Here is a 9,859-nt window from a genome sequence, read left to right as displayed (position 1 = left end):
GAAATTTCTTCAAATTATGAAAATATTTTAAAAATTCTATGGAATTTTTTAAATATCCTAAAATATTTAAAACTCTTAAAAAACCCTTGAAGTTTTTCAAAAATACACTAAAAGATTTCAAATTCTATTAAACCCGTTTGAAATTCTTTGGAATTTTTTGAAATAACATGAAATCTTTAAAATCCTTTGAAATCTCTTCAAAATGTGAAAATATTTTATAAAATTCTTAGAAATTTTTTTAATTATCCTAAACTATTTGAAGCTCTTGAAAAATACTTGAAACTTTAAAGAAAAATAAACTAAAACATTAAAATTCTATTAAACACGTTTGAAAATTCCTTTGGAATTTATAGAAATAACATGCAATCTTTAAAATCCTTTGGAATGTCTTCAAATAATTAAAATATTTAAAAAATATTCCTTGTAATTTTTTTAATTTTCAATTTCTATTAAACCCCTTACATTTTTTCAAACTTTTGAAAATTCCTTGGGAATTTTTAAAAATAGATGAAATTTTTCCAATTATTTGGAATCTCTAGAAATTATTGAAATCTATGAATAATTCCATACAATATTTTTAAATACCTTTGGAATCTCTTCAAAATGTGAAAATATTTGATAAAATTCTTATAAACTTTATTAATTATCCTAGAATATTTGAAGCTCTTGAAAAATCCTTGAAACTTAAAAGAAAACGCACGAAAATATTATAAATTCTATTAAACCCATTTGAAAAATCCTTTGGAATTTAAAAAAATAACACGAAATCTTTAAATTCCTTTGAAATCTCTTCAAATTATTACAATATTTTTTAAATTCCTTGGGATTTTTTTAATTATCATAAAATATTTTAAGCTCTTGAAAAATCCTTAACATTTTTTAAAAATAGACTAAAATATTTCAAATTCTATTAAACCCATTTGAAAATTCCTTTGTAATTTCAAAAAAAAAAAAAAAAAAGAAACGAAATCTTTAAATTTCTTTGAAATCTCTTCCAATTTAACAATATTTTTTAAATTTTATGGAATTTTTTTAAATATCCAAAAATATTTTAAACTCTTGAAAAATCCTTGACAATTTTAAAAAATACACTAAAATATTTCAAATTCTATTAAACCCGTTTGAAAATTCTTTTGGAATTAAAAAAAAAGAAACTTAAAATCCTTTGGAATTCCTTTAAATTATGAAAAAAATTTTAATTCTATGGACTTTTTAAATGTCCTAAAATATTTTAAACAATTGAATAATCCTTGAAATTTTGTAAAAAAATACACTAAAATATTTCAAATCCTATTAAACCCCTTTAAATTTTTTTCAAGTTTTGAAAATTCCTTGGGAATTTATAAAAATAGATGAAATTTTTCCAATTATTTGGAATCTCTATAAATTATTGAACTCTATGAATAATTCCATGAAATATTTTTAAATACCTTTGGAATCTCTTCAAATTAAAATATTTTATAAAATTCTTAGAAATTTTTTAAATTATCCTAAAATATTTGAAGATCTTGAAAAATCCTTGAAACTTAAAAAAAATACATTAAAACATTAAAATTCTATTAAACACGTTTGAAAATTCCTTTGGAATTTTTGAAAATAACATGCAATCTTTAAAATCTTTTGGAATCTCTTCACATTATTAAAATATTTAAAAAATATTCCATTTAATTTTTTAATTATCTTCAAATATTTGAAGCTCTTGAAAAATCCTCGAAATTTTTTAAAAATACACTAAAATATTTCAAATTCTATTAAACCCCTTGAAACATTTTAAAGCTTTCGAAAATTCTTCGGGAATTTTTAAAAATAATCAAAACTCTTTCAGATTCTTTGGAATCTCTTCAAATAATTGAAATCTACTTAAAACCTCTTTAAATTTTGGAAAACCTCCTATAATCTTTCGAATCCTTTAAAAATCTTTTGAAAATCCTTGAAACTTCTCAAAATCTCTTGAAAATTCTTTGGAATTTTTAAAAAATAATATCACGAAGGAATGGCCTTAAATAATTGTGAAATTGGACTTTTCATAAGTAAATACCCTTTCTCTCTCGATCACCAAACAGTTTTTTCATCAAAAAATCTAGAAAATCCCGGTAAAAAAAAAAATAAATTCAACGCCCCTTTCTCGGTTCGAGCGGTCACCCCGATTTTTTCAGTAACTCCTCCTTTTTCCAGATCTCATAAACGTAAATTTTATTCGTTGTACATTCCATCAATCAGAAAATCCATTCGCCGATAATGTCTTTTATCCCAACAGTCTCTGCCTCTCCTGTACAAAATATAAGTCGCTACGCCCAATAACGGCAGAGCAAAAATTGTGATCATGACCGGAACAATATAGTCAATTTTTCGGGGCATTCCGAGGGGCGGAGTTTTCGTCGGAGAGGCTGGAATCGGTTCGTCGACATTCGAGCCGCCAATCGTCACTGTCGGCTTTAATTTATGTTTTTTGGGTCTGTCCGTGGACACTTTTTTCGGGGCTTCCGAGACCCAAGTTTTGGTGGAAGGGGAATTTTTAGTAGTCGAGCTGGAATAAGTCGCGGCTTTTTGAGTTGTGTTTTCCTTATTGAGGGAGGGGCTTGAACTCGAGGGAGGAACAATGCTAGAATTTGATTGGTCAAATTTACTGAGAGGATCTTCGGAAGATGAGTCGATTTCATTGAAATTTGTCTCATTTTCGACTCCTTTTCGCGGCTTAATACTATCTCTAATAGGATCGGGGAGAGGCGCTTGTTTTCGAGCAACTACTGCTCGCTCTGTTATGGAAAGGGGCGTGGAAGACAAAATTTCTTCGGGAATTTTGGGGGAAAATGGAGCTTCTTTGACTGGCAATTGGTCAATATCGTGTGTGATTCCTCCTCCTTCCATGGCCGGTATATTTATTTTAGGGAGCTGAAAATATAAAAAACAATTTACCATTGTGGGTGTTCCAGACCCAAGCGTGTTTAATCATGTATTGTTTAACCACTATTGAATATTTTTTCACGCTAAAATTATCCGATATAGTTTAAAGTATCTTTTATAAGGTAGAGTTGATTTTACAGACATTTATTTATTTTAAGTTTGTTAAAAAAATTATTTTAAAAAGTGAAAAAATGGAGGTTTTTTACTTTAAAATTCATAACTCACGCAATTTTAATTATTTTAACCTGAAAATTTATCGCTATACTTTTAAAATAGTGTACTTTTATAAAAAAAATATTGCAACATGGGTACTTTCAAAAAAGATATTTATTTGCACAGTTGACCAGTCAATTTTATGATATTATAAATCAGATTTTTTGTTTTTAAATCGATTTATTATGAGAAAAATTGAGGAACTTTGACATGTAATACTATAAAAATACAAGAAATTAAAAAAGAGAGACATATATAACTGTATTTTAACAATTATATTTTATTCAATACTTTCACAGTCTGATCTCGCATGACGCGCTGCCGTAACTTGTAAGACATCTACAAAGAAAAAAAGTATGAAATAATCGAAAAAAATTATTATTTCACTTCATATGATATGATTAAGTTAGCAACTAAACAAAAATCAATAAAATTTCAACAACCAAAAAATTTGCTCCAAAATTACTTTTTCACTCATTAAGTGCACACTGGGTGTTATAGACCCCACGTTTTTTCACCTGATTTCTGCAGCTGCTGTTAGTAGTTCTGAGCTCGTTGTATTACATTGAGAACGGTAACGAGAATAAGAATATTACCGAGAAATAATTTCTCTGAGAATTGATGAGAATCTCTAAATTTATTTTCATTAATACAAAATTGCATTTTTTTGTTAACTTTTCGTTTGAAAATTCAACTCTTTTTTTTAAGTTTCTCTTTTTTATTTTAAAGTTGACCTGCTTTAGCAAAAATTAATTATTTTTTTGATAAAAATGCAACTGATTAGAAATTAAGCTATTATAATATTTTCTTAAAAACTTACTTTTTGTTTAAAATTTATACTTTGGTGTTGAAAAATTAATTGAAATATTTTCTGAATGAAAGTTTCACTTATAAAAAAATGTTTTTTTTTTTTAATTAAAAATATATCTGTTTTAGTACAAAATTGATATTTTTTGGATAAAAATGCAACTATTTGGTAGAGAATTTAACTATTTTGTTAAAAATTCACCCTTCTTGGTTGAAAAAATTCGTCTTTTTGGATGGAAAATTCAATTTTTTTCGTAGACACTTTATTTTTTTTTGTTATAAAAATTCAATTTTGGAATCTTTTTTGGATGAAAACTCACCTTTTTTGTAATAAAAGATTATTTTGCTTTACGATAAATTTCATATCTTTTGATAAAAATGCAACTATTTGCTATAGATGAATTTAAAAAAATGAGATTAATTTTACAACAAAAAGATTAATTTTCAACGAAATAGATGAATTTTGAACTAAAAAAGAAAAATTTCAACAAAAGACGGAAATTACATTTCAATTCAATTTACGGCAAAAAATTTATTTTTATCCAAAGAAAAAAAACAAGTTTTCAATGAAACAGCTTATTTTTCAACAAAACAGTTGAACTTTAAGCCAAGTAATTTTATTTTCAACCCAAAAGATGCAGTTTTAACAAAAATTATTATTTAATTACAATACTTACATTTTTAATTAAAAAGAAAAATTTTTAAACAAGGAGAATGAATTTAAAAAGAAAATTTACTGAGTTAACTTGAATCTTTTTTGGATGAAAACTCAACATTTTTGTAATAAAAAATTCTACTGCATTAGGATAAACTTCATATCTTTTGATAAAAATGCAACTATTTGTTAGAAAATTCAACAATTTTGTTAAAAAGTCATTATTTTTGGTAACCAAATAGCTGAATTTTCTACCAAAAAAATTCCAATTTTCGAACAAAATTAATTAATTTTCTGAATTCAAATTAATAAAATTTCAACATAAAATCGAAAACTTTAATTTTAGGTTAGAAAAATAAACTTTCAATAAAAAAATAATAAATTAAAACAATAAAAAAGGAATTTTGAATTAAACAACATAATTTTGTACCAAACAAAATTTTTTCTAAAGAAAAAAAAATTCTAATGAAAAAGACAAATTTTCAAACAAATATAGAATACTTCAATTTAAGGTTACAACAATAAATTTTCAACAATAAAAACATTTTTAACCAAACAGTTGAATTTTCAATAAAAAAAAAAATACAATAAAAAAAAAAATTTTTACCAAAAAAGACTAATTTAAAAAAAAATAAAAATTTTTACAATCAAAAAAATGGATACATGTTTAAACCAAAGTAGAACAGTTCAATTTTCCGTGAAAAAATTAATTTTCAAATAGATAAAATTAATTTTTAGATAAATAAAATTAATTTTCAACAAAATAGTCAAACTTTCAAGCAAATACGAATTTTCGAAAAAAATTCCTTAATTTTCTGAATAAAAAATTAGAAAATTTCAGCCAAAAATAGAATACTTCAATTTTAGGTTAGAAAAATAAATTTTCAACAAAAACAACGAATTAAAAAAAAAAAAAATTTGAATTAAAAAATTTAATTTTCCACCCGAAAATAGAATTTTTGGTCAAAAAACAAAATTTTCAACAAAATATATAAATTTTCAAAAGAAAAAGACAAATTTTCCAACAAATATAAAATACTTCAATTTAAGGTTAGAAAAATAAATTATCAACAAATAACATTTATTTTTAACCAAACAGTTAAATTTTGAATAAAAAAATGTTTCTACAAAATAAAAGAATTTTTTACCAAAAAATACTAATTTTCAACAAATTATATAAATTTTGAACTAAAATTAGGAATCTTCAACACAAAAAAAAAAAACAATTTTTTAACAAAAACCTGTATTTTTTACCAAAAAATACCAATTTTCTAACAAAATTCAATAATTTTCTAAATAAATAATTATAAAAATTCAACCAAAAATAGAAGGCTTCCATTTTAGGTTAGACAAATAAATTTCCAACAAAAAAAAAAGAATTTAAAACAAACAAAAAAATGAATTTTTAATTAAACAATTTAATTTTTCACTCAAAAATATAATTTTCCACTAAAAACTATAATTTTCCACCAAAAAACAACATTTTCAACAAAATATATAAATTTTCAAATGAAAGACAAATTTCCAACCAAATATAGAATACTTCAATTTAAGGTTAGAAAAATAAATTTTCAACAAAAAAAACACATTTATTTCTAACCAAACAGTTATATTTGGCATAAAAAAATTTTCTATACCAAATTAATTTTTTTACAAAAAAAAAAAGACTAACTTTCGTCAAAAAATATATTTTTTAATTTTGAGTTACAGAAGTCTATTTTTAATTAAAATGTAGCTGAATTTTCTACAAAAAATACCAATTTTCAAGAAAAAAATACATTAATTTTCTAAAAAAATAATTCTAAAATTTCAAACAAAAATGACTTCAATTTTAGGTTAGAAAAATAAATTTTCAACAACAAAAAATAAAAACGAATTTAAGACAAAAAAAATTTTGAATTAAACGATTTAATTTTCCACCCAAAAATATAATTTTCTACCAAAAAACAAAATTTTCAACAAAATATATAAATTTTCAAATGAAAAAGACAAATTTTCAAACAAATATAGAATACTTCAATTTAAGGTTATAAAAATAAATTTTCAACAAAAAAAAAAACATTTTTAACTACAGATGAATTTTCAATATAAAAAAAAAATTGTTTACCAAAAAAGACTAATTTCCAACAAGGTATATATTTTTTAACTAAAAAACAGATACACTTCTTAAAAAAAGTAGAATATTTCAATCTTCCGTAGAAAAAAATTATTTTGAACAAAATACATAACTTTTAAACTTGAAAAAAAAAATATTTTTTAACAATAATGAAAGAAATTTTCAACTGAAAGGATGAAATGTATCTGTTTTAGTAAAGAATTAAAGTATATTCTTAAAAATTAATTGTTGGTTATTCTGACTGTTCCTTAAAAATTAAGTTCTTTTTTTGTTGGTATATCATAATTGAAGATTCAAAATTTCAGTTAAAAAAATCGTTTTTCAACTTTTTCTTAGAAAATTCATATTTTCAACGCGAAAATTTCATTTGCAATATTTTCCTTTTTTCAAGAACGGAATTGATAAAAACACTTAAAAATTAAATTTTAAAAATTCTAAAAACTCCATTGAAAACAGAAAAGAGACCTTGAAAATATATAATTTTTAAGAAATAATGTCAAGGTACTTAGCCACGTAAACTCACCTTAAGTTCTAAGCAAGTGTTTCTCAAAATTATTATGCAACTTAAGTTTCACTTTTCCAGCTGAGAATCAGGAAAATAAAAGAAAAATGTCAAATAAAATTTTCCTTTTACAGTTATCATGATTAAAATTTAGAATACCAATCAAATCTGACGAGTCTAATTAAAAAAGTGTGGTCAAATCAATATTGACAGCTCAGTTTGTTTATAAACCCAACACGAGTAATTTTCCGGAACTGACACATGACACTTACGCTCGATTTCATTTTGTCCGCCAAAGCCATTTTTGCTGGAGAAATCTGGGCCGCGTCGTCTGATTTAGGATCGGCAATATTTTCTATCGTAGAGGACAAATTATTGGGATTCTCCACCTCGCGATCCAATTTTTTCTCCTTTTTGGTAGCTAAGGTTAGAACAGACGTCGCACACAAAACACCAGAAAGTACGTAAAGCAGGTACATTTTCACCGAAATTTTTTGCCAAATGTATAATTTGGGACCGAAAAAATCTTCGGAGATGAGAGATTGTTTTCAAAAGCTTCGAAAAATATAGAAAACTAAAAAAATAAGTGGCCCAAACCACTTTTCCAGTGATCACTCCATAGCCGATTCCGAAAACTTTCACGAGGTTGGTTTATTTACCGCTAGGCAGTGCTTCCAATTTCGGGAAGTTTACAAACTGCGCTTGCGTCACACCGACTACTCGATTGGTGTCTGTTGGCGCGCTGATTTTGAATTATACAAATATTCAGATTTAATATTTATAATAAATAATGATTTGGAAATGCCTCAATAGAATTTCCCTATTTCTAAAATAAGAATTTAGAGTGACAGATACAAAAAATTTGATATTAATAAAAAAAAGGTTAGGAATTTTGAATTCAAACAATTAAATCATTTTTGTTTGTCCCAATGATTAAACTGGTCTTTCTCGAGTTTTAAAATTAAATTTTGGTTTACTTCCGACAATGTGACCTAAAATAAAATCACGAAAATTAACAAAAATGAATTCAGAATAATAAATTACTGCACTGATAAATGTTATATCATATATATTTTTTAATAACTTGAAGAAGACCTGAATTACAATTACTAATTAATTATTGTCTAAATACTATGGAATATATAGTATTCTATAGAATGAATCAAATCATATTAATACTATTATAATTAATATTTTTTGCTTAAAACTGAAACTTCTTATTACCTTTTTATTGAAATTTTGAAACGTTTAAAATGATAAATTAAAGAAAAAATCTTTTTTTTTCTGAAGTCAAAATAAGTAACCAAGGTTTTTTGCATTAAAATCGCATTATTTTTTGATCTGTTACTCTAAAATTCTAATTAAGGATTAATAACTTACTTTCTATGCATTTTCTAATCATTACTTATCATAAATATTGAATCCTAATATTTATATGTATAATTCAACATCAGCGCGCTAACAGTGACTAATCGGGTTATCGGCGCAACGCCAGCGCAATTAAAAAAGTTACCAAGATTGGGGTCGATGCCAATCTTGATACCCTGCGCTACTGCGATTGCGTGAGGGCTGCGCGTTGGTTAGCCGCATTTGGCGCACAATTCAAAATTACCTTTGAAAACATTCTTGTAATTTAAATAAATAATTATTAATAAATGCACAAGCTTGTATATAAATTGTGAAACATTGGATTTTAGAGGAAAAAATCATAAAATCTATATTTTATAATTTACAGTTTTATTTTCATTTAATTCCAAAGAACAACTTTTATTTTATAAAAATAAATTAATTGAGGGCATGTGATATTTACAGTTTCCTCGGCTTTTTTCCACAAAAATAAAAATTTTTAAAAACTGAATTCGCAGATGCTATAAAATATCATAACGGACGTCCCCGGACTATTTTTAAAGGGATAATAACAACAACAAAAATATTGTGCTAAATAAAAACTTTATGCATATGCATTATTTTGAGGTTACGTCGTTTTTCATCTCTGCCTGTCCGATAATCTGGAAATTATTTATGAAATAAACTTTTTTGATTGCCTGCAAACAAGGTTAGTTCCGGGAGATTAGTTACTATGTTTATTTGTAAGTCCTAAGTTTTTGGCTAAAAATATTGTGTATTTTGGAAGTAACGCTCGGGTTAGTTTTAACACACATAACCTTGAAATATACACACACGTTGTTAGCAATATCAAAAATGTTTTGATAAAAAAAACGCCAAAAAAAGTGTGTGGGGACGTCCGTTAGAATGTTCGCTATCATTTCCCAGATTTTGAAGGCAAAATATTTCTTATCCTAGGAAAAAAGCTAGGGGAATCTAACACTGAAAAAATCGATACTATTTCCTAAGCGCTATGCAAATGGATCACATTTTGCTAAATTAAAACTCAAAAAAGTGTGTGGGGACGTCTGTTAGCATTTTCCCTATCATTTCCCAAATTTTTAAGACGAAATATTTATTATTCTAGAAAAAAAGCCGGGGGAACCTAAAACTGGTTAAATAGACAATTTTTTAAGCATCACATGCCCGTAATACAGTCACAAAAAACGGATACATTTTGAAAACAAAACAAAAAAAATTTTTTAACAACAGTTCAATTAAAAAATAAATAAATACATGTTTAGCAAAAAATATGAATTTAGAACCAAAAATGCAA

The 9,859-nt window shown here is 24.9% G+C and overlaps 1 protein-coding gene across 1 annotated transcript; it reads right to left on the bottom strand.

Moving 5' to 3' along the window:
• Nucleotides 1-1,911: 1,911 nt before the first annotated feature.
• Nucleotides 1,912-7,813, bottom strand: LOC117173405. The gene is made up of 2 exons (XM_033361951.1): nucleotides 7,470-7,813; nucleotides 1,912-2,892 (listed from the first exon to the last, which is right to left on the bottom strand). The coding sequence occupies exons 1-2, from the start codon at nucleotides 7,674-7,676 to the stop codon at nucleotides 2,194-2,196; spliced, it is 906 nt and encodes a 301-aa protein (XP_033217842.1). The 5' UTR covers nucleotides 7,677-7,813; the 3' UTR covers nucleotides 1,912-2,193.
• Between the last annotated feature and the right edge of the window lie 2,046 nt (nucleotides 7,814-9,859).

Source organism: Belonocnema kinseyi, chromosome 5 (assembly GCF_010883055.1).
Source record: "Belonocnema kinseyi isolate 2016_QV_RU_SX_M_011 chromosome 5, B_treatae_v1, whole genome shotgun sequence".
In the NCBI taxonomy this organism is placed as follows: domain Eukaryota; kingdom Metazoa; phylum Arthropoda; class Insecta; order Hymenoptera; family Cynipidae; genus Belonocnema; species Belonocnema kinseyi.
This window is presented reverse-complemented; position numbering and strand designations above follow the sequence as displayed.

What these genes read in the sequence shown, in the direction of transcription:
- LOC117173405 (XM_033361951.1), bottom strand. Translation starts at nt 7,676, where the DNA reads ATGTACCTGCTTTACGTACTTTCTGGTGTTTTGTGTGCGACGTCTGTT. An exon ending in CGGACAAAATGAAATCGAGC is followed by an intron (nt 2,893 to 7,469) that starts GTAAGTGTCATG and finishes TTATATTTTCAG; the next exon opens with CTCCCTAAAATAAATATACC.